Consider the following 25,399-nt stretch of genomic DNA (forward strand, 5'->3'; position numbering starts at 1 on the left):
TTTTGAATGAAGTCATTATGCTTTTTATATCACGTTTGCCATTTAGAAATAAGCTGTTCTACCCAGATATGCATGATCAGCAAAGTTAACATTTAGTGCTCCAGAAAGAAATGTCATAACTATGAAACTTGATTTCTCCCTGACAGGAACACCATAAATTAGGGAGGCACAATGGTCAGGCTCACAAAACCTTCTTAGCCATCTCTAACTTGATGGGATGTGATTTTAGCAGCACCAGCAGCACTGTGGCTGCAGCTCTGGCAGTGTCCCTGTGATAAATCCAGCCTTACAGGGATTTACTGCACATCTGAAGCAGCTTGCTGGGTTTGAAACTTGGCTCACATGGCTCAGAAGAATCTCTGTTATTGAGGGACTCATGTGGCAAAAGCAAAATTTGACAGAGACACTGAGTTCACCACCCTCTCTCTTCTCCCTCCTGCATCCAGTTCTTGTTAGTTCTTCATTTCCAGAGCTGTTCAGCTGGACTCCAGGAATGGCCTGGATGTCAGGTGAGGATCAGTCTGGGGTGGAATTTGGCTAAGTACCCCTGAGCCATGGTTTGGGCTAGGAGGAGCAGTGGATGCTCAAGGCCAGGCTGGATGGAGCACCCTGGTCTTGTGGAAGGGTCCCTGCCCATGGCAGGGGTGGAATCAGGTGACCTTTAAGGTCCTTCCATCCCAAACCAGTCTGTGATTCTGTGAATAAATGCAGCAGTTTACTGTCACACAATAATTTTATTCTTGAAACTCAGAAAAATCTACTCAGTCACAGTATTTTCAGAAGGAAAGTTGGGATAAGCCGTTTACAGGAAATTGAGAGGTTTTTTTCACTGAACTCTGTGAAACACTCAGCTCCAGAGAGCAGTAACTTCATAATGCAAAGATTTTTATTTTACAGTGCACCTGTAACAAATACAACTTTACATGATTAAAAATGTTTACACAATTCCAGCCAAAAAGCAGGGAGAGGGCAGGGGAGAGGTTTGGGGTTGGGGAGGTGAAGGGGAGGCTGGCAAGAGCCAAATCTGGAGCTGTGAGTGTGATAATCCTCTGATCACTGAAAGGCCACTTCCCCAGATGTTCCTTGGTGGGAAATTTGGTGGTCAGGCTGAGCTTGAAATTTTGGGAGCCAAACCCAAACCTTAAGCTGCTCCTTTGGTGCAAAGAGCACTGAGAGTGAAGAGGCAAAACTTCCTGCCAGAGATCTGAGACTTCATTTTCTCCCAAATTTTCCCTGCTTCTCATTTCACTTACCTGACATATTCTGCACCCTCCTTCCTCCCCTTGCTCACATCTCACCCTCTTCCTCTCCTCCTGGCAAACAGCCTCTTTGGAGCTGCTGAGGGATGTGCTTCTCCCAGGCAGGAGTAGTTCTGAAAATTGGTTTCCTGCTGTCCATTTTTCTTCAGTTGTCACCCCCACATGCTTGCTGTATTCCTGCTTTTCTCTTATTCTTTGTTGCTCTCACCCAGGTCCCAGTTAGGAATAAATGGTGGTCTTGTTCAGTGCAAATGGGAAACACAGAAAGCAAAACAAAAAAAAAAGAAATTAAAATGCTTTTAAAAATTCATATTTTAAAATGCTTTTAAAAATTAAGCATTTTTATTTTCAGAATTCCTTGAGAATTTCACACCAATGCACTTTAGAAACTCACCTGATAAACAGAGCAAAGCCTTGTTTGTAATGGGATCTAGACATGGAGTAGAGATTTCTGAGTCTCCTTCTCTTTGAGTTTTGCTTTTCTCCTGGTTTTGTGGGATTGTTAAAGCATTTGTAAAAGATGTATATGACATGATTTTAAATTCCCTGAAGAGAGTACAGATGGGCTGTGTAATTATTGCTGAGAGGTGCTATTTTCTGTGTGCTCTACAACACACATTCATAATATTTACCTGACAGCCAGAAAAATGTGGCCATCTCAGAATGCTCTGAAACACTTCTTCTCACAATAGAAACATTTCCCATTACAGAATTCCTAACATCAGTAATTTCATATCTCTCTGTGCCTTCAATCCATTATGAATTGTTTTCAGAGTACTGCAGCATTTATAAAATAAAACTTCTCTCCAATGGATGTGATGTTTCATGTTATTAGATTTATTCTGTCCTGTTCCATAGCAGGCAGCTGGTTGCTGGGATGGGATGTGCTGGAGGAGTGACATGTGAGCCACTGGAGTTTGTTTGCTTTTTATAAGGTTAATTTTTGTGGCTGTGTTTGAGGCAAAGGAGGAGTGAGTGTGCAGGTTTGTATCTCTTTATTCACTGATTGAGAGAAATTATTCTTCTGGGAGATGTTCAGATCCTTTCAAATTGCATTAAATACTCTTCTCAGAGGCTGTCCCTCTTCTGCAGTGCCAAGAGCTCCTGGCTCCTTACAACCCTCACTGAGAGGTTTTAAGCACTGAAAACTTATTTAAAACTTCCAAGTGGGGGGGAAAAAAAAAAATCCATTCAGAAACATCTCTTTTTGCAGAGCTTGCAAAGGAAAATTGTTAGGCCAAGCACATGTAAGCTCTTAGTTCTGGCTCAGATATTTTTAATATTATCTTTGTCATTTGCATTTGTCCTTAATAACTGGTATGACTCTAACATAGATGAGGTAGAGCAAGATCATCATTAGTCCTGGGAGTGCCTTTCCTGCCTTCCATGGCAGCTCTGGGTGAAACAATTCAGGAGAGAGGCACAAGTACCAAAATCCAGCTTCAGGCCCTGTTTGCTCTCAGACTCAAAGTAAAACATCAAGATCTTAATCCAGGAGTGAAGGTTTCCATGGCTGTCCCAGCAACTGCTAATTTAAGAAATGGGGAAGAAGGCAGCTCCTGTTTGGCTGTTTCCCAGCACCATCTGATCAGCTGCACTTCTCTGTTTGGCTTAGCAGCTGGCAATTAATGGATTGATAGGAAGTAGTCACAAGGTAATGGAATTAGTGAGTGAACATCTGGTATTAGAATCAGTAAATGTAGGAGTTTTTATGATTTCTTAAATTCTGTGAGGAAATAATTGCCAGTTGACTTCAACTGAAACAACTATATGTACACAGTGGAAAAAAAAATTGCATTTTAAATGGCAAAGTGCATATTTTAGGCGAATGACTTCCCTGTACAGTGCAAAAGATGAATGGGATCCAGCTGGCTTTCAGACACACAGATCCTGTCTTGGTTTTCAGACCAGCTGTTTACCTTGTTCATCTCCAGCACCTACAGCAGTCACAGGTACTATAAGTAGCTCAGAAGATCAACAGCTCACCCCCAGTCTTTGTGTGTGCTCATTTCCAGGCTGGAATGGCTCAAAATCCAAACCAAACTGCTCTTCTCTAGCCCAGAAATGGCTGTGCCCATCCTGGTTCTTGTTGGCATCAGTTCAGGTGTGGCACAGCTCCTGCTGCCTGTGACAGGGGATTCTTTTCCTTGGAAAAGCTAAATTGAGTAGCCCATCAATTAAAGACTGTAAACTTTAGGACACTATTAAAAATGTGCTGGTTGTTAGGATTCAAACAGCATTAGTATCAAGTGAGGTCAATTGGAAAGAAATACTTCTTAGTATTAAGTAAAAAAAGAAAGTGTTGGCAATTCTTTGCTGGCTGGAATTGTGAATTACATGGTCAACATCAGCTTGAAATCTTTCTTACAACACTTGAAAACTCTGATCTAGGCTTAAACCCAGTAGAATCTCCATTTTTCCTTCCTTTCCATTTCATCAGAGAGGGTGAATTCCAGCCACTGCAGAGCCCTCTAAAGCAGTAGCACCTCAATTAAATATGAAATATCAAGATAAATGTCTGAATAAAACATGCAGGACTCAGACAGACTTCCAAAGCCTTTTGTCAGCAGTGAAATGCCACTGAATCCTTTAGGAACTCCTTAATAGATTAACATTTGGAAGAGTAATTACTACTACATTACAACTAAGAATAAAGAAAAATAAAAAGGAAAATCCAGCAGCATCATTTCTCTGAACTCTTGACATAAAAGGAAGATCAATACTATAAAAAATCAGAGGTAAGAAATTAAGGTCAAGATGATTATGTCAAAACCAGGTAAGCTGTTCATATATATTTCACATAAAACTAGTGTGGATGCAAGTAGTGTGTAGTATTTCCTATTATTGGTGTGGAAGAATCCCTCACAGGGGAGGGAAGGGGATATTGAGCTGAAATCAAGGATCTGGCTGGAAATTGGGTGAGTTCATGACTTCAGTGCCATTGAGCTAAATCACAACTAAAATTAACCATGTCAAGCTTTGTAGCTACATTTTCTGAGGCAGAGAAGGACACTGATTTTTAGTGAGACATATATATTACCCTTCAAGAGGATTAAATACTGGAAAGGTCCTTTTTGAGAATTTATGTTACAGCTCTGTAAAAGAAGGAAAAAAGATGAGATGAAGTAGGTAATGTAGGTAGATAAATAGGTGAGATCTTGAGAAATGTTTTCATTTTTCATAAATTCTCACAATCTGTAGAGTCCTTATGTATAATTCATTCAATTACAACCTGGAATATTAATCTTGCAAATTTATGAATAGGAAGAAATATAAGTAGGGAAAATACTACTTTATTTGGGAATGTTTTCCTTATTACTCTGAATTTACCTAGTGTGGGACCAGGCTGCCCTGTAGGATACAGAAGTAACTGAGCCATTTTCAAGGGGAAAAAAAATTATATATGAAAAGTAACAAGGTTGTAAAATACATAGATGACAAATAAAATGAAGTCACCAATGTGTAAAACAAAATGTTAAGATTTTAAATTTGCAATTTTGCCTATTTAAATGCCTTCATTGATTTGTTACAAATACTGTTAACCCTGTGTTTGGAAAATGGTGAGGACATTATCACTTGTGTTCTCATTTGTAATAAAATAGATTAACTTGCTGTGAAATTTTAACTAGGCTGAGACACAACAGTAGCTACCTAATGAACCAGAGCACATTGCTGTTAAGTAGCTAAATAGATGCATACTGATTACAGGACTGAAAAATGGATCTGTTTACCAGCAAAAGAAGAGTCTGCTCGTAGCATTTGCATTATAGTAAGGGAAATTCAGCACATTTTCCATGTAGAAATGGACAATTTCTTGATCCTTGTGCAGCCTCACATGGTGATGCTCCATCCTCATTTCGAGCACATGTGATACAGAGGGAATTTCAGCTCTTTTGTTGCTTGTAGGGAAAACTCTGCCTTCCCTGTGCCTGGGAAGATATTAGATGACATAATCAACTAATTCTCTCAGAATGTGATTGACTGTGTGATTAAAAAGGACATTATTATTTGACACTTTTACTTCTGCCTGAAGATTTCAAGCCAAGACCCTGAGTTTGAAGGTAAATTACTCCAAGCAGAGATTATTTCACAGTGAGAGACAATGGGAAATGCAGTTAGCAGAAGGAGCTGGAATACTTTTCTTTTCCAAATCATCAGCTTTTGAATTACTCAAATAACTCCCATTTAAGATGACATATATGGCTGTTTGTGTGATATCTAAGTGTTAATTCCTAGTCATATTTGTTCATAGGGTTTTTTTGCAGAACAGTTGGCACGTCCTCTCCCTGGCTATTCATTTTCATGGTTGCAGTAGACAATGAAATTTACTTAAACTATGCACTCTTCTGTAAAATTAATCATTTCCAAATGGTATCTTAATTGTAAATTGAGTGCTCTTTGTGGTAAAAAGAGAGGAAATAGTGCCAAAGAGGACTGTTAAAGCTGAAATCCAGGCAAAGGAGATTGCAGTCAGAGTTGTAACCTGTTAGCAGGAACCTATTTGGAAGCTGTAATTTGCACAAAGGTAAAAAACACAGAATTTATCCACTCAGGTTTGCATGTGTAATTCTTATTTAGGACAGTACTTTTTGAGGTAAGAATTTTAAGGGCAACTCAGTAAGCAGCACATCCACAAAGCCCCAACTCTCTCTTACCTGTTCATCTCTCAGCCTCCAAACCCTCTCTTTTGGAGGCCAAAAAGAAGAAAACACAGGACACTTTAAGCTCAGTGACTTGGACTTTTTTTTCTTCCACTGAATTTGAAAACTAATTTGTAGAAAGTTTTCAAAATTATAAAAACTTGTGACTCAACAGAATAGACTTAATGTCTATTAAATATTAGCATTAAAAGTCTCCCTTTCAGATCTGTTAGTTACTGTATGTTCATTAAACAACAGATAATTAGTGAAACTGATCCATTGAGGATTAACAGCTATGTAATGGATACACATCTGTTACATGGTTTTGAGGCTGGGTTGTTATTTAATGTACAATAGCAATCCTATTAAAACACATCCAGTGCCATGTTCTCACTGGTGTGGTTGGGATAGGGAAATGCCATCCCAGGCTCTGAGGAGGATCCAATCTCATGTTCCCCTTGCATAACTCTCAGAAGTGGCTGTAAATACACAGATGAGTGTGGCTTAGAGGGATGGTTTTAATGGGTAACAGAATATCCTTGTTGATCTTGCTGGTGGTGTAATTAATGAATTGCCTTGATACATCCAAACAACAGCTTTTATATCAGGTGTTTGTAATGGAAAAACTTCTAGGAACCACCATGTTCTTCCCAGAGCTACATTATTGATTCAGGCTTCCACCTAGAAAACTGCATAAAAACTTAAGATGTTACTGAGTTTCTTTTCCAGAGCACACAGTAAATTGCTACCGAGGAGCCAGATTGAATATTCTTAAAGAAACATCTTCAGAATAGGTTAGAAAGGAGGAAAGATTGCAAAGTTTCTTTGAGACAGCTTTCCCAGATGAACTGTAATTGTGATTTTTAGTGAGGTGGAGGCAAGAGAATATCTTTTTTAAAAAAAAAGAAGGTTAGATTTCAGTTCTGGGTTTGCACAGGAAGCAGCTGATAGCCAGGAATGGGGGCAGCTCCCAGTGTTCCCTTTCTGGAATTCTGTAAATTCAGCCATTTTTCCTCATTAGTCTCTCTCCCTTGGAACTGCACCTTCAAGGACTTTGACAGAGGTTTTAAACATAGAAGGCATTTAGAGAGAAAAATACCTGGAGTAAATGAGGCCCTGATTGTCCCTTTCAGAATACTGTAATTTTCAGTTGATTCTTGGAACAGGGATGAAGGGCACTGCAATTTTTAATTAAAAGTATGTGTGTAGAAACAAAGGGGTGGATGGATCTCAAGTGGTCTCACAATCTCTTGTCTTAAGGATGAATTTTCACTTATGCCTTGTTAGCCTGACCTGTTCCTAAAGATTTTTACTGATGAAAATTCCATGGCATCGTCAGGCAATTTGCAAGTGTAGATACATAGATACACAGAAATGCAGAATTTAATTTTGCCTTTTTAAAAATTACTTTTAATTTTTATTTCCTACCTCTTTTTTCCTCCTTACGTCATGTACTATATATATTTAATTTATATATATATAAATATAATATAAATATAAAAATAAATATATATATTTAAATTTATATAAAATTATGTATTTTAATTTATATTTAAAGTTTCCTGTGCAACATAAACATAAAAAATAATACAAAATTTATATTATATATTATATATAATTATTATATCATTATGTTTTATATTAAATATAAAACATAAAAATTTGCAAGCAGACTCTTGTTTTGGTTAGCCAATGGTGCTTTTCATGCAAGAGGGAAGTTCTTACCAGAGCTACAGCATTTGTCATTTGTACCCTGAGAAGATACTGATGTAATTTACTCAGGTACAGATTCTAGTTACAAATTCACAAGTACAGGTTCTAATTCCAAATCTGACTGCATTTAGTGACAGTTCAGTCCAACTGTGAGCTGTTTATTTGAAATGTGACTCATACATGGCAATCTTACTACCTGCAGATTAAAAATAATTTGTGAAAGCAACATGAAAGAATATCCTATATGTTCCTAGGCGTGAAAAACTTAAAACATAAAAAGTTGCCAACAAAAAAAAATTAATAAAAGGTGACAATTGATCAGCTAAGCTCGGACACGTTGCTGTGTTGGTTTTGGCTGTAGATGACAGTACGGCTCTTATGAGTTGTGTTCTGTTTACCTCCAACCTCCCTTGTTGTGTTTTTTTTTAGTTTTTTTTTTTTAGTTGGAGCCTTGTTGAATGGTGCATGAAGCCTTGGTGTGCTTGTTTTGCAGGAGAGGATCCAGGACAGCCCGTCGCCGGCGCCGTCGCTGGAGGAGAGCCAGCGCCCCGGCAGCCACGCGTCCTCCCGGCCCAGCAGCAGCGTGTCCAGCTCCCCGTCCCAGCTGGACACCACCCCCGACAGGATCGGTCAGTGGGCGTCACTGGGAGCACCCAGCAGGCTCATCCCGCTGGGATTTTAATGAGAGTCACAGAGAAACTGCAGGGATGGGGGGCTTGTTACAGAATACACAGAAAGATCATCCCAATGGGTTTTAATGAAATCCGCAGAAAAATTACAGGGATGAGGGGCTTGTTACAGAATACCCAGAAAGTTCATCCCAGTGGGTTTTAATGAAAGTCACAGAAAAATTACAGGGATGGGGGGCTTGTTACAGAATACCCTGAAAGTTCATCCCAGTGGGTTTTAATGAAAGTCACAGAAAAATTACAGGGATGAGGGGCTTGTTACAGAATACCCTGAAAGTTCATCCCAATGGGTTTTAATGAAAGTCACAGAAAAATTACAGGGATGAGGGGCTTGTTACAAAATACCCTGAAAGTTCATCCCAATGGTTTTTAATGAAAGTCACAGAGAAACTGCAGGGATGAGGGGCTTTTTACAGAATACCCAGAAAGTTCATCCCAGTGGGTTTTAATGAAATCCGCAGAAAAATTACAGGGATGAGGGGCTTGTTACAAAATACCCTGAAAGTTCATCCCAATGGGTTTTAATGAAGATCATTACAGAATTTATGGGTGAAGGGCTTGCTATGGAACACCCAGAAAGTTCAGCCTTAGGGTTTTTAATGAAGCTCATTACAAAATTCTGGAGATGAAGGGCTTGCTGTGGAATACCCAGAAAGTTCATCCCAATGGTTTTTTAAGGAAGTTCACAGAAAAACTTGGGGGATGAAGGGCTTGCTGTGGAATACCCAGAAAGTTCATCCCAATGGGTTTTTAAGGAAGTTCACCAAAAATATTCAGGGATGAAAGACGAACTATGGAATACCCAGAAAATTCATCCCAGTGGTTTCTTAAGGAAGTTCACAAAAAAACTTGGGGGGATGAGGGGCTTGTTACAAAATACCAGAAAGTTCATCCCTCTTTTTTAATGAAGTTCATCACTCAGCAAAGCCCATCCTGTGCCAGTATCTCCTGCACAAAGGGATCTTCCTTTTATGCTTCTCTGCTCCAACCAGCTCCTTTAGCCTGTTTGGGTAGGGAAGTGCTGCTCTTCAGCCCCTCAGGAATTTTCTAGAGGCACTTATTTATTTGTTGGGGCTTGCTATGGAATACCCAGAAAGTTCATCCCTATGGTTTTTTAAGAAAGTTCACAAAAAAATTTCAGGGATGAAGGGCTTGCTATGGAATACCCAGAAAGTTCATCCCTGTGGTTTTTAATGAAGTTCATCACTCAGCAAAGCCCATCCCCTGCAGAGGGATCAGCCTTTTACCCTTCCCTGCTCCAACCAGCTCCCATGGTGTGCTTGGGTAGGGAAGTGCTGCTCAAGGCACCTGCATTTGAAAAAGAGCAAAGAATCTTATTCATATGCATGAGAGGAAAGTCACAGATTATATGGTGACTTTTTTTGTTCCAAAAGCCTCCTTGTGCCCACACATTTCTTCATCAACCCGAGGCTGAAGCCTTTCTGGCTTTTTTGGTCTCTCCAGCACAGCTCTCACAGCCTGTGCACCGTCGATTAAAATGCTAATTCTGTCTAGAGGAAGTTTGGATCCTATTCTTGGTGCTTCCAAGAGGGATCTGGGGCAAGTCAATTAACATCTCTTCACGTCAGAGTGTGTCAACACTGCTGTCTCCTCATGGCCTGGAGCCATGCAGGCACTGCTGAGCCAGATTTCAGCCACTAAAGCCATGCACTCCACTCCAGGGAATCACTGGAGAATTCCCTCCCATCCACAACCTCCTCAGCTGCTTCTGGCATTTTGCAGTTCTGACCCTGCTCCTTGCAGCAGCACTGCCCAGCACAGTGGATAGAACCTGAGTTCTGTGCACACACAGGGCAGAGACTGTGGAATACATTCCCCTCATCTTTTTCCTGTGTAAAAATAAGGCTGGAAATACACAGGACAAGAAATTTTTAACTTCCTGTAGCAGCAGTAAAAAAGACTGTTGATGTCTCTATGTAGAGATTTAATACTTGCTGTTGTAAAGATATGGATAAATATTTTTCATTGGGAAAAATACAGTGGTTTTACTTTGGCAATTATTAAAAAAACTCTCTCTAAAATATGGTGATGAAGTTGGTAACAAGTGTCCTCCGTGGAATAACTGTGAATTGTGCAATTGTTGGATTGCAGAGAAGGAAATGTTTTAATCAAATAAGAACAAAGAAAAGAGGCATCCTGAAGTCATAAACTGCACAGCTCTTGCTGAGCTTGCAGGTGTTAAGTAAAGAATTCCCTTCAGCACTAAAATTTTGTGGGGGTTTTGCTGTCACCAGTCAATTTGGGATATGATTTGGCAATCTGTGGTTTTTATTAAGCTTATTGCTTTATAGATAATTACTAATATTTAAATCCTTAAATGTTTTTTTTCCCCAAAATGGTTTTCTGTGAATTGCTTTTCCTGTTAATTAATTAATTTGAACATTTAATGAGAAAACACATTCATCTCAGTAGTAATTTTTGTTCTATCTTGGTATCCTTGTCTAATAAACTTGAGCAGATTGGCTTTTACTGCATATTTTACTTGGCTCCAAGAATTAAAATACCAAAATATTGACCAAGAGGAAATATAGTTTAATATTTTCTTTTCTCTTAACTTTTTTATACTGTGTTATTTAACTGTGCCCTCTGATTCTTTTAGCCATGCTGACCAACAGCAGGGAAGGAGAACTCATTGACCAAGAAACTGGGACCAGCCTAAAAAAAGTACAAAAGGAGAAAGGTAAAATCACAGACTGTTTTGCATCCCAATCATTTAGTTCCACTTACTATGTGTTTAATTCCTTTTTCTCATGTTCTGCATATGCAATGACATTATATTACTAATTTAAGAGAACTAAGTGCCTAATTGCAATGAATAATGTATCCAGTGAACTCACATGGAAGTGTAAGCAATGAGAACTTTGCTTCTCTCTGTTTATATAGCATGAGGATAATATTTTGCAGGTCTTTTGGTTCAATTATTTATGAAGTTCCAGGCAAATATTTGATCAGTCACATGGTATTGTTTATTTGCCTTCAGGGGATGTGTGTGCTGCCTGCTCTGATGCTCTGGGTGAGCAAAATATGATTTTATATTGTCTGACCAGTGAGGGGCAGCAAGGGAGGAGGTGATGTTTGGCCTGGAGGGATTCTGCTCTTGGCAGGGAATTGCTTCTCTGCTGGGTTCTCCTTGCAGAGGTTCTTGGGTGCTGAAAAAGGTGAACAATCAGGGATTTTTTCTGGAAAAACACTGCAAAGAGATGCTGAGGGGTATGGTGAGGTTTTAGAGTGAAAAAGATGAGAAGGAAAAGAAACAGAAGAGACAACATAAGCTAAATGTACTTGTAAGTCTACTGAGAATATTCATATTTATCATCATAAGTGAAAGCACAAACTGATTTCTGTTTTAGTTGAGGTGATTGTCATGTATTTTCAGAGAGAACTAAAAGGCAGGCATGGACAATTTTGTAGGCTATCAGAAGAGAATTTGGAGGCCCTCCATACCCTGTGGTTCCAGAGTTATATAAAATTATTTGAGCAGTGTCATGGTTTTGTGCAATAAGCTCTATTCCTTACGGGTCTGTGATTGCTTCAGTGGTGGGTAGGAAGAGCCTGAAACTTCCTCCTTATATTTTGTATTTTTGTTCTCAGCTCTCCTTGAAGACAGAAGCTGTTTTCTATTCACTGGTTTTTCTGGGCATTTAAGCACTTTCCCTTCTGTGCCATTCTGAGATAATTTTCTGTCTGGATCATCCTGCTAAAATCCTTCCCTCTTGACTCCTGTTGACATTTACAGAAAGTTACCAGCCATACCTTCACTCCTAAGATTTGAAAATTACATTTCTGTAGTAATTGCATAGCAAGTGTTTAATCTAAGCCTGAAAGTGCAGTTGATTTTAATTCTGTTGAACTGTGCATGGTTTCTTGCCACATGTTCAGTCATTTTTCAGTGAAACAATTCAGTATCCTGTGGGGTTCAAAGATGCAAATCATGTATTTCTTGGTAGTAGCAGTTCTGTCACTCAGGATGGATGAAGGAAGGTACAGTTTAAGAATCTGAAAAAATAATTCAGAAATCCCCAAAGTGAAAATAATTGAACATCCACCACCTGTGAACCCAATTCCCAGGCTCCTGTGTTCATTCCTTTTAACATGGATGAAATCACAAAGACCTGATGCTAACAGTTTGTGTGCCATAATTCTCCTTAAGATTAAAGTTGTGTAGGTTTATTCATTTCCTAGTCTACATTTTTGCATAATTTCTTTAATTGGTTAAGTACTGGGAAATATGTCTTTATACGTGTGTTAGTTCTGCATGCACTTAGGGGATGTTTTGAGAATTAATTTAATGTTCAGAGATCCACCTGCATCAGAAAAAAGTGCCTTGAAATCATGAGACTTTTTAAAATACTATTTTAGAGACAGAACAGAGTTTCTGCTTTTCTGCTTGGTCTGTAGAGGTTGTTTTTCTCAGAAAATCTGAGAATGAGAATTTTTTTTTTTTTTTTTTGTCATGTACAAGTAGGATTTTTCAAGTCATCCCATGGCTTCAGAATGAGAACCTTTTGATGACATTATAGTGGGGCTAATCCTGGGATAATTTCTCTGAAATACAGAAATTTTAAAGTCACCAAGATTGTATATCCAGGATTCCAAGCTGATTTTGCATTTATCAGTGGGACAGACTTACTGCAGTTTCTGTAGGAATCACTGGGGTTAGTCCTCAAAGATTTGTCCCAGTCTTGTTCAGATTCCTTTTTCCTAATTCTGTTATTGTTTTCTCCTGTATAATTATTTTGGGCACCTCAGTTATGTTGAGTTTTAGAGTCAGATGTGCACAGTGTGAGGAGTGTGATCTGTGCAGCCTTGCCCTGCAGAAAACATCCATGTGATTTGCACACAGAGCAAGCTTTGTTTTTCCAAACCTGCCATTGCTCTTACCATGGCAAAATATATTCACCATGGAAAAGATTTTCAAAGTTATTAAGAAGGAATGTAGTTAAAATAAAAGTATCAACATTTATTAAGGATGACAAGTAAGCGGTTTATACAACCGTGGCAAACATATGTTTTCACATCTGTTTTGAGTAATATCATCATGATTTTAAAAATGATTTATAGCTCTGCAGGCCATAAAATGCCAGCTTTGCTGTAAGTTGGAAGTTTTCAAACAACAAAGAAATTATTGAAGGCATATATTGAATGTGTTTTTGTGTTATACACCTTGACATAACTTCACAAAGCTGAGCTCTCTATGACAATTAAGATACAACAATTGAAAATTAAGGAACTCAAATTTTTCAGGAGTACTATTTATGGGAAATCTTAACATTAGAAAAATGATAAAAATTATTGTAATGATTATAGACAAAATACCCCCTAGGATAGGGAGGTTTTGTTTTCCATGTCCCATTTTAAGTGATCTCAGCAACAGACAAAAAATGTGCCACTTTGTTCTCATCAAAGTAATTTCAAGGTAATTAGGGCTGAGGAAAATGGCTTCACAACAGTGCTTCTTTAAAAGACATTTATTAAGAGGTTGTTGGAATTCCTGTGATTTGTTTGCATGTGTTGGTGGGGCAGAATTTCCAGAATTTGTGGCTGTGTCACTGCAGGGTGTTTAAAGCCCAGTTACAGCCATACCTTTAAGCTTTTTAAAGGAGAAATGCCATTAAATGTCAATTACTCTGCATCCTTTCATCATCTCTTTAGAGAAAGTATGGTCAAATTTAACATTAGAGGGCAACAAAGTCAAACAACTTTGGAAGTCTTCATGGTTTGGGGTCTTTATATATATATGTAAAATTGTTTTTACTGCATGGATTACATACAGTACTATATTTTTGTCAAATGCCTTTTTCTGGCATCTTCCACCAGCATTTTGCCTGTGCATCTATTTCTGAGTGAAAACCATATCAAGGGTAATCTGCACTTTATTTTGAAATCACTAGTGCAAGGAAACAGTCACAAAATCCCCCCTGGAACACAGCCCCACATTTTACCTGCACAATTACTCACAGAAACTACACTTTAAATTCATCTGCTTCAGTACATATCCTGGAAAAAATCTCTATTGTGTGGGGCAGGATTGTGTTTGACACAGCCCTGTATGGGTTTTACAGAAACCTCCATATGAATTCTGGCGTTAGGAAGGTGAAATGAGCCAGAAAAGAATTTGGCCGTGCCTTCCAGCCGGATTTAGATGCTGGTACAATTATTCTGTTTGACTGCATGACAAGAAATATTTCCAACTCCTCACATAGGCTGGAGCAATAAAAGGCACTGGCCCAACTCTTGTGAAATCAGTGGGGATGTACAGGATGTCTTCAGTGGGAGCAGTTTGACCAGAGCTTGGTTTTTTGGAAGGTTTTTCCCCCAGCTCGTGCTGCTGGTTGATACCCAGACATGGATGGCATGTTCACACAGGGGTGAAAAACATATTTCTGTATTGTAGGAAATTCCATCAATGATCTGTATGTTCAGACTTACCCACTTCATGCAGTCTGTGAGTACAAATAACTGACTTTTGCTGAGAAGGGGGTTTGCCCTGCACTCCCAGTGCTCCCTCCTCCAGCCCATCCTGCATCTCCTGAGCCCAGTCCAGGCTCTGTGTCCCATGGCCCAGCACACAGCAGCCTCCAAACTCTGCATCTGGCAGCTCTCCCTTCCCAGTTTATTAAAGAACACCTTTCCCTTCAAGGAAAGTGGGATTTTGCATCATTTCTGTCCACTGAGTGAAATATTTTCAGATGGCCAGAGACCGTGGTAATGAAAGAGTAACCATATTTATTTATTGGATTTCATTAACAGAAAAGAGGGTTTGTGCTGTTTAAATTCATCACTGCCAAAAGGACTGAGGGGAGGAGAATGAGCAGGTGCAGAACACCTGAAACAGCAACAGGCTGGTGGGGGCTGTGCTGCAGAGAGGGAACTTTCCCAGCAATTAATCTGAAAGCATCCAGATGGAAAAGGGGAGGAATAGAAGGAGAGCAAGGAGCAGGAAGCTGCAGCACACAGTGTCTGTGCAGAGTGTGCAGTAGTGCCAGCACCTCACACGGTCTCTGTGCTGCTTGTTTGCCATGTCAGGACTGGCATGTTAAAGGTAAAATGAGAGAAAAGCTGTTTTCTTCACAGATGTGCTCATGAATACATGAACTCCCCAAATTAGGAGTGAAGCCATGTTCATTCTGGTGTCTGTGTGTATCACAGACCCTGGGGTTGTTTCATCAGCAGTGGGTGCAATAGTCCTTGAATTTAAAGGTTTCTTTTTCCCAAAGCCTTGAGTGACATGTGCAGTGCAAATGTCCACTGGATAAGTCAGAGATATTTTTACATTTTCTATCTTCAGAGAATAGTGAAAGATAAGAAGCACAGAGCTCTATTCTGGGTGGAAGCATTTTCCACAAGTGTTTTTTTGTTGTTAAATTTAACCTACAAGTGAACTGACAACTGTTAAAACGGTTGCCTAATAGTAGATGTGATTGTCAGTCACTCCAAAAAAACTCAAACTCATAAAAACCAAGGTAAACTCTATTAACACTTAGATTCACAAAATGTAAATAATTAATAAAGGTAAAGCTTTAATTTTTGAAATGTCTGTACTCAGGACATTATGATTGTGTGCTTAACTATTGCTAAAAGATTTATAAATATGAAGGCAGTTATGCAAGAGATACTAGTGAAGTACTCCAAGGTCACACCTTTTACATTAAGTTTATATTAGAGCTTTGTTTGCAGAATTATTTTTAGGAATGCCCTTTTTCTGATGAGTAAAATACCTGCTTTATAGTTATCTTGCCAGATGGGCTAAGGCAGTTTCTTGCATTGATTTATAATTTATTAATATGTTTTATTTATTAGATTTCAGTGACTTTAATGTATCGTTGTCTAAACGCTACAAATTATGAATCTGTATAAACACGGTGAAATAATGAAAATTTCTTTACTGAAAAGGCCTTGAAACAAATTTTTAGTAAGGGATTCATGTCAGTCTGTGCAATAAAATGGGCAAATAAGAGGGAAATCAGGTAAATACTCTTCAGTCAGTTGTCTCTTCAGGGATATTCCCACTTCTCCTCCAGTACTGTGAATTGTTTTATGTAGATTCATCTGAACTATATCAGATTTGAAAAATACAAGCAGAGGAGAAAAATTGTTGATTAGCAGACCTAAGAAAGCTTTTGGATTAGGTTCAGGAATCTTTTCCTTAGCACAGGTGTTAAAAGTGACCTGCTGGATTCTCTGCTTGGAGTTACCTCTGGTGCAAAGTCATTAACCTGGACCTGCAGCTGGTGACATTCTCAGTGCTATGAGTTATTTCATTTCAGTCCTCATTCTGAGCAGGAAGGTGTGGGCAGTCTGAGAGGTTGCTGAATGTTTTTCTCATGGTATAGGAATCCCTGGGCTCAGCCTCCCCTGCCTAAGCCCCAAACCTGCATTTGTATGCCCGAGTGTGCACACACAGGGGAGGAAAGGGATAAAAATACAGATAAAATTAGTCAGAGAAGTTGTTAATTGGTAACACTGGAAGTTTTGCTGTATTTGTGAGTGAGGAAGACCTTCAGGAAATTCACAGAGGCTGTGCTTCATAAAACACATTTCTTTCCTGAGGGTTCCTACCAGTGAGCCAGAGCTTGTCCTGCTGCCCACAGCTGGATGTTCCAGATCAGTGAAACACAGAGCTCATGATTGTGACAGCAGTGTGTGCTCCTGCTGTCAGAAGAGCAAATCCAGCACTGGTGGATGGTATTTTGTGTAGCATCTTTTGTGTACTCAGGGCCTTTTTTTCTAATTTGATCTTGAATATCTAGGATGGCTCTGTGGAGTGTGTCTGTCTCCTGTGTAACACTCACATTAAGATGGCAATTAAGGGCTCTGTCTTCCTTTTGTGGAAGATTTGCTGCCCAGAGGCTTCTGGAGACAGCAGGGCTGAGAAAAACTGCACATTAAGGTTCATCTCCAAAGTGTTTCAGAATGTTTAGTGCATTTGAATATTCCTGATATTTACAAGTAGTAAATCCTTAGTGAACTTCTAACCCTAACCATTCAAGGGTTCTGTGCATAAGATAGTGAACTAACCTCAGACTGGAAGTAGAAAAAGATTATTCCTGATGTGTAGTCATGAAACCAGAATAAATGTGTTCTTCATTATGTCTCAGACATTGTGGTGAATTCCTTTGATAAAGTTACATGGATTCTTGTTGGCAGAGCTGGAAATGGCCCATGTGCTCATCTCAGAAGCCACTGGGGCTGCAGATAGCAGGAAATCAGATTTCATGTTGATTGTTGGGGCAGAAGGCACCACTCCAAGGTTTTTGTGTATGAGATTTGTGTTAGAGCCACAGTCATTTCTGGGGATGCACAGTTCTCTCAGTAGGTTTTTCATATTTTCAGTTGTCCTTTGGAAATTCATCATCATTCCTGGAAGAGCAGGAGCCCACAGTTGTGATCAATCAGTATAATTTCAACTGGATTAGCCCAGCTTGTTACAGCCTGGTGCTGGTGGTGCCAGGGTTTTTAGGGGGGATTTCATCCTTGCCTGGGCCATCCACTGAAGAGTTGGACTGGAACATCCTTGAGGGTCCCTTTGAAGATTCCCAGCTGTGAATTTCCTTCTTGTAGCAGGATTGATAAAAAGATGGGAGGAGAGACAGCTGTGAGCTCTGAAATTGGAGGTGAACGAGTACAGACTAGAAAGAGGGGTTACTCCTATACAAGATTCCCCAGCACATTTCTCTGGTCATGCTTGGCCTTTCCATGTTGGTGCCAAAATACCAACTGATTTATTTTCTTCTTTTATTTTGTAGTCAGTAGTAAAAGTAGTTTCCAAAGCAGATTTTTCTTCTAGTTGACAGAATGTGACAGGCTATAACAAGCAGTTTAATAAATAAAATTCTGCTTCCAGGTGTATTTGGAGATGTTATAATCTATAAAACATGGTGCAGTTTTGAATCTGTCTGTTTTTCCCGTCACTGGGGCTGCTCTGTGATATTTTGATAGTTAGACCTGGCTGGTGTGAATTTGCTGACATATTCTGTGGCTTTTTTGGGAGTGTGTTGTCAGCAAGGGGATCCAGAGCTGTACCAATTTTACTGACAGTTCAGTGGAGAGCCTCTTGTGGTGTGGTGGAAGATGCCTTTTTGATGTGGAATATGTTGGATGATGGAGCATCTCTGGGAGATGGCTGAGCTGGAGCAGAAAATGGGATGTGTGTGTGTGTACACGTGCCTGCTCACAGAGAGCAGAAAATCAGCATTGTTCAGAAAACAACCTGTTATTTATACATCTGTAACCTCTGGGGACTTTGTAGATGCTGTCGATTAGGAGACTGGCCTGTATTTGTTCTTGTTGTCTTGGTTTTTTGTTGTTTGAAAATCTAGAAATTGACTGTAATGATGGTGCCCTCCAGGCAAAAGTGTGGAGAGATTCACATATTAAAGGAGGAGTCACCAGAGCTGCAGTTTGACTTTTGACATTATTGTCATTATTGTGGTATTGCCTTTGGCACTTGGGGGAAGGAGAGATTTGGGCAGAGAGTTGGAATTGCTCTATAAAACCATAAATTTATATTTATACTTACATATATTTATATCTGTATACCATCTATATTTATATACCATCTATTTTTATATATACTGAATTTTATTTTAACTGATCTATTACAAGGAAAGCATATTTCTCTAAAATCACTGGCAGTAGTAATAACAATAATAAGGATTATATAGTGACAGAGTTTCTTTGTACAAAGCTTTGGATATGTAAAAAAATATTCAAAAGCTAATCAATAATTTCCTGAGAGAAAGTTCTGTTGTTTCAAAAATGGTCATTGTTAATTTCTCTCCATACACAGATGTGGAAAATTCAGTAGAAAATAAGTATTTCCTAGATTAGAGTCTGATTCACAGTAGGAATTCTCTCTAATACACAAAATAACTTTTCAGCACCCTGTTTAGGATGAGTTTTTTTTAAACATCACTTATATATGGTCCATATTAAATATTGCATGAAGCAGGCTGGAGCTTTAATTTTACACAACTAGAAGCTCATATATCATCAGTCACATAAAATACTGAGGGTAAATGGTCCCAAGTATCTGCAAAGTATGATTATCTCTCTGGAAGAATTGTTGCTAAATTGGCAGAATCACTGTGGGGTTTTTTCACCAATGAGGGTGAACCTACACAGATTATGGGGGTTAATAAATTGTAATGGCAGAACTGAAGTCTTAAAGTTTGCACTTTGTTCTTTTTGCTCGATTTTTTTCTTGTAATTTTTGCTGTTTTGAGCAGCAGAGTGGCTGGGCTGAAGCTCTCCTGGCTGACTCCAGTGAAAAGTGTGTTCTGATATTCCAGTGTGGAAGTTTTTTAGGGAGCTGGTTTCTCTTCTGTTACCTACAAGAACATCTGTTCCCATTTCCTCTGTAGAAAGCTTACAGTCTCAAGGACTGTCATTTATTCCTTAATATTTCTCCTCATCTGAAAAGAAAATCTCAGCTCTCTATACATGAAACTGCCTAGTTTTCTTTTTTTTTTTCTTGAAGTCTGCACATAGAAATAAAGCTACAGAGAAATTCCTGCTGGCAAAGGACCAGCAGCATCCTGCAGTACTCTCCTGATGGAATTGCTATGAGAAGTGTCTGTGGCATAGCTTTAGAATGTTTGCATCACTAAAATGAGGCTGTTTATCTAAAAAACGAGATTATAACAGAAGAAATCCAGAAGGCATAATAACACATATTAAACCTTGTTTTCCAGGCTGTTGAATCAATTTATAGGAATATGTCAGTGAGCAGGAAGGTAACAGCATCTGGTAGCAATAACAGTTTCCCTTCCTGAGTTACCAAATTAGCTATGGGAAGGTGATTAAAAATAAAATATAATGATTTCTGATAGAAATAGGTAAACTGCATGGGCTTTGAGATAAGAACTTGACAAATGTGTAAAATAAATGCAAAACTGGTTTTGAAAAGGGGGGACATTACCGTTTTCTGTGTTGTGTGCCAAGGTTTGTGCATTTCAAATGTTGGCAGTTGGCTTCTTTTCAAAACTGATAAATAATGATGTTTGCTGTGGAAACAATTATCCTAAAAATAATTTAAAAGGACTGTATCCCCTTTTTGTTTGCCTATAAAGACCACATTCGATTTATATATAGACAGAAAGAGCTCCACTTGCATCTCTAAAACAGTTCTTAAATCATTCTGAATTATTGATGTGCACAAAGAACTCTTTCCGCTTTTGTTTGAAGTTTGATTTCTGCGGCGTTGTGCTTTCTAATTGTACTTTCAACTGCTATGACATCTGTTATAGTTGTTTCAAAAACTTTCCTTACTTTTCTTTTTTAATGATAGACAGTCTTTTCAAAGACAAACTGTCTTCATTTTGAGCAAGGAAAATAATTAGTTGAAAAAAGATCACTGATTTGGCCGGCCAACTCACCATTTTACTGTGGGTTTTTGTTTTTGGTTTTGTTTTTTCACAAGTTGCTGTTTTATATGATTCCAGCACCTATTCAACAGAAAGCTGGCCAAGAGGAATTCATCTCTGCAGTAACTCAGAAACCATAGAGCACCAGCATATGTCCCTTGCTTCCCTGAGGAAATCCAGGACTTTATTCTAACAAAAAGAGGAGCAGGAAAGTGCTTCACAAACTGATAGTCTCTATATGTCTGACAGATGGAAAAGTGAGCTACTGGTCCATTGCTGTGCCCAACAATGTAGGAGTAAAGCTCAGCAATTGGAGATGGGATTAATGCTTAAAAGTCTGCTTAGAAACCCTGTTTATTTTAGCTGCTGATAGGGATATGTGGTGCAGCAATAAACAGGTTTCTAATGATGTGTGACGCAGTGCAGTCTTACCTCTGGTGTGAAATCTAGGGGGCATTTAAAGAATCCCACATTAGCAAAGCACAATGTAAAGACATTTCCTTGTCTTTTTTCAGATTTTTGCCCCTAAGGTAGAATTTTTGGAAAGATTTAAGCCCTGGACTCTGGTCCAGTTGTGGTACACCATAACTAACCTTTAAATTAGAAGTTGCCTAGAATTCATATAATAATTAATACAACGCTTGGGGATTTAATTGACCACAAGATGAAACTATTAAGGAAAAAATTTCATCCTAATTGAGAATTGAACCCCTACCCTTTATTCATGGAGTGTCTGCTCTGCCACTTGAGTCGTGAATTGGGGGTTAATTGACTGTCTAGAATCTCCCAAGGAACAATTATTTCATGTAATGGTGTTAACAATCCTGGCATAAGGCACTTTTATGGGAGTCCTTTTTTCCCCTGGATTTAGAGGGATGTCCTGAGCACAGCAAGGAGAGGTGCTGGATGTAGGGAAGGGAAGAAAGATGGAAACAAAAACAGGATTTAGGGTTTCCTTTCACACTCAATCCCACCACTCTTCGTGTTCCTGATTAGATTCAGCGATGAAATTTTGCTGCATATTTAAGTGTCCTCTCCTTTTCAGTGTTCAAGGAGTATAAATTCCTTGATAATAGTTCAAATTTGTGGCAAAATTCCACTTCTGAGCTCGAGTTGTTACAAAGACTTAGAAATGAGCAGCCAGGTGTAGTGGAAGGTGTCCCTGCCCATAGCAGGGGGCTGGAACAAGATTCTCTAAGATGCCTTCCAATCCAAACATTTAATGATTCTCTGAAATAATCTGTAATTTAACATAAAATCCTATAAAAATAATTTAAAAAAAGATCTAGGTGTACTTAAATTTTTATCATTTTTACTTATTTGCTTGCGTGGTAATTAATAAAATTCATTACTTCATAGTAGATTTTTCTGCTTCATTAGTGCAAATTTGCAGAACTTTTCTAATTACTATTCTCCTTTGAAGAATAAATAATAAGAGATAATATCAAAAAATTTTAACTAAATGAAGACTTAGTTATGAATGCAGTTAGGCATTTTTTTATTTAAGTATATTCTGTTTTTTAGATGTTTTTATAAATGTGCCTTTCGTCTTTACAGAAAAAAACTGTGAGAATTTAGGAGAAACTATTTTTGGGTTACATTATCAAAAAAGATAAAAGGAAATGCAGAAAAGTTTAGCTTTTAAAACTTTGATTAGTCTTAAATCCTATGAGCAGGAAGGACTGAGTGTGGGTAATTCATGCTTGAAGCTGTGAAATCCCTGTGCTATTCACTACTACAGAAATATCAGCAACATCATCTCCCAGACTTTCTGCTTTGGAATACTTAGAAAGCTGCAAGTGTGGAGGGCTCAGACTCTTCAGTTGGAGAAACAGCATTTGAGATTGAAAAATCATTATTTCTTGCTTGTAGACATTAGAGGTGAACAGGTAAATACAACAAACATGAAAAGAAGAAGGGTTTTTTAATGTTACCCAGATTTGAGTTTCATGGTCCAACAGCTCACTGAAATCCTGGAGTAAAGAAAGAGGAAACACGATCTGATATTTCTAACAAAAAAATCCTCAGCAGAATGTTTCTTGCAGTGTGAGGAAATAGTTGTCCCAGGCCCTGTAATAACTCCCAAAAGCTGCCAGCATCTGAGGAGAATGGTGCCCTGGTGAGAAATGGAGTAAGAGCAGCATTTCCCATTGCTGGTGGCTTGGAAGAAAAAACCTGGACATGTTCACAGTATGAACTAAGTGACAAAGCAATATTTTACACTCTGAGTGTGATTCCTTTACTGTTCTCACCTAGTTCTAACTTCTCCCCTTTAAATATAATTCTGTTCCACAGTTTCCTCCACCTGCTGTTTTCCAAACCTCGCACATGTCCTCATCCACATTCACCATCATCCTTCAGCTACACTCCCCAGCCACATTTTCCACTGCCAATTCAAGCTCTCCCAGCACCCAGCTTGCCTGCCTGCCTGTCTCCCTTCAGGTTTTTTGTTTTTGTTTTTGGTGGTTTTTATTTTTTTTTTTTTTTTTCCTGTAGGAAACAAATCCATTTATTGACAAAGAAACCTTCAAGGGTTACTTTTGATGTTTTGCTTTTTTTCCTACTTTATTTATTCTTTTTAAGTAAGCATCACATCAAGAAAATTTTAACACTTTTAATGACTTTTCAGTGTGTTAGGTAAGTGTGATTGGCCCTGTGTAATAGGTTTAAATTTTCAAAAATCTATTGTTTATCACATAGAAGAATTGTTTGGGATGAGTGGAAGCTCTCAGCTCTCCAAAGCCTGCAGGTATTCAGCCCTGCTCAGGGAGTATTTTAAATTGTGATTATGGTCACACAATATTCCCTGTGGAATCTTGCCCTTAGCTGGGCATGGTCAGGCAAGTGCTGCAGTTAACAAGCAAATAAAAGCCCCCAGAGCCCCTGCCTGTGCTGCCACAAAGGGGCCTGTACTGGAATTCCTGTGGAGGAACCAGCTGTGCTTTATTCCCTAATATTCCTTCTCATGTGAAGAGGGAAATCTCAGCTCTCTATACATGGAACTGCCTAGTTTCATGTCTAGCAAGAAGCATATAGCAAATATAGAAGCATATATATATATATATATATAGAAACATATATATATATGTATATATATAGCATATAGTTATGTATATAGAGCATATATAGAAGCAGCTGTGCTGGGATTCTGCCCTTGGAGCAGCATTTGCCTTCACCTTCCCTTCACTGTTACTGGAAGAAGTAACTGATAGAGATCAACATGATTTCCTGGGCACAGCACATTCAGATTTTTATTATGATATTACCAGGACATATGTTTGTGGAAAGAAGATATATATGTATCTATCTCTCTGTTTAGCCTTGGAATAGAAACTGTGTAGAAATGCTATATTACCTGCATGAATCTGAAAATATGGGTGCCATAGGGTGCAGGAATTGGGCCCAGCTTTGCTTACAAATCAGCTTGATGATGAGGCTGCAAAAGTTTTATTTTCACTGCTTTCACATCCTGAATTTATTAGCTTCTGGAAATTGATTTTGGATGCCTTTCATTTGCCATTGGGCTGGAGTCAAAGGCAAGACGATGATATACCACATTTTGCTCACTCATCTTTTTATTGCCCAACTATTGTTATTGAGGAAAAGACATTTGATGTGTTCCTCAAAGGAGACAGACAGCACATTTCATTTTCTTTTAATTGATGAAAGTGTAGCTGAGCACAAGTCCTGCAGTGCTCACCTTCAATATCCAGGAGGAGTTGCTAGGGGTAGAGGGATGGCTCTGGGATCCAGCTTGGATCAGGGCTGGGAGCAGGAGCCAGCAGGGCTGTCAGACTTTGTCCTGTTTTATTTGCTTGGAAAGAGCAGTGCAAAGTTAATATCGATGCAGTGCTGTGAAAGTGCTCAAGTAGTTATCTCTGGGAAGGTAATGTGAACTCAGCAGTATCATTGCTTTGATCTTTGGTTAAAGTCTTACAAAACTAGATTGCTGTTTGATTGACAACCTTGTCAGAGAGTGGATGAAGACTGACACTCTAATATTGAAAACGCAGCGTTTACAAAACTCAAAGCCCGAGTTTTCTCATGACACTGCTGCTTTTGTGGAAGACTGAATTTCACATTTATTTTTAAATAAGTGTGTACCTTGCTGTGTGCAGCTAAAACTCATGATTTTAGACTGCTGGCTCACAAATTCTTCTCCCCCTAGTAATTGGTGCAGATGTGTTTATAGCAACAGCAGGAGCTGTGTTTGAAGGTATTTATCACATCTCAATACCAAATCATGATCAATGCAGCTCAGGGTGATGGATGCAGGAGTGGCAGGCTGAGCTTGGGCTGGGGAGTGGATCTGACACTGTCTGGGTGGGTCTGATTACACAGGTTAAAGGTTTTCCAACTGCAGCTGTTGTTTCTTCAATCACTCCCTTTAATACCCTCAGATGAGACTGTTAAAGGGAGAGTTGATTTGTGGAGTAGGCTTCTATCATGCCAGAAAGTCATGGGTACTTTTCCACACATTCCTCAATTTCTTCTTTAAATCAGACAAAATAATGCATTTTACTCCTTTAGGAAGTAAAGGTCCTTCAACAACTCTCACTCCTATTTTTATCTGACGTGACATTAACTGCCACGATTTAAATAATGTGTAAGAATCAACCAGATTGTGCCTATTCCCACATCAAAATACCTTCAGCAAGAAAATGTCTTCCCCAAAATAATAATCCTGCATCATCCAGAGGTGTTAGTGAAGA

General features: G+C 38.8%; 1 protein-coding gene across 5 annotated transcripts in view; it reads left to right on the forward strand.

Moving 5' to 3' along the window:
- Positions 1–25,399, forward strand: part of DACH2 (dachshund family transcription factor 2) — a 234,446-nt gene that overhangs the window by 181,000 nt on the left and 28,047 nt on the right. For all 5 annotated transcript variants that reach the window (XM_056491704.1, XM_056491706.1, XM_056491705.1 and 2 more), the window contains 2 exons: positions 8,106–8,241; positions 10,922–11,002. In XM_056491704.1, coding sequence (XP_056347679.1) covers positions 8,106–8,241; positions 10,922–11,002 — 217 coding nt within the window. The remainder of the gene's footprint in view (positions 1–8,105; positions 8,242–10,921; positions 11,003–25,399) is intronic.

This window comes from Oenanthe melanoleuca, chromosome 4A (assembly GCF_029582105.1).
Source record: "Oenanthe melanoleuca isolate GR-GAL-2019-014 chromosome 4A, OMel1.0, whole genome shotgun sequence".
Taxonomy (NCBI): domain Eukaryota; kingdom Metazoa; phylum Chordata; class Aves; order Passeriformes; family Muscicapidae; genus Oenanthe; species Oenanthe melanoleuca.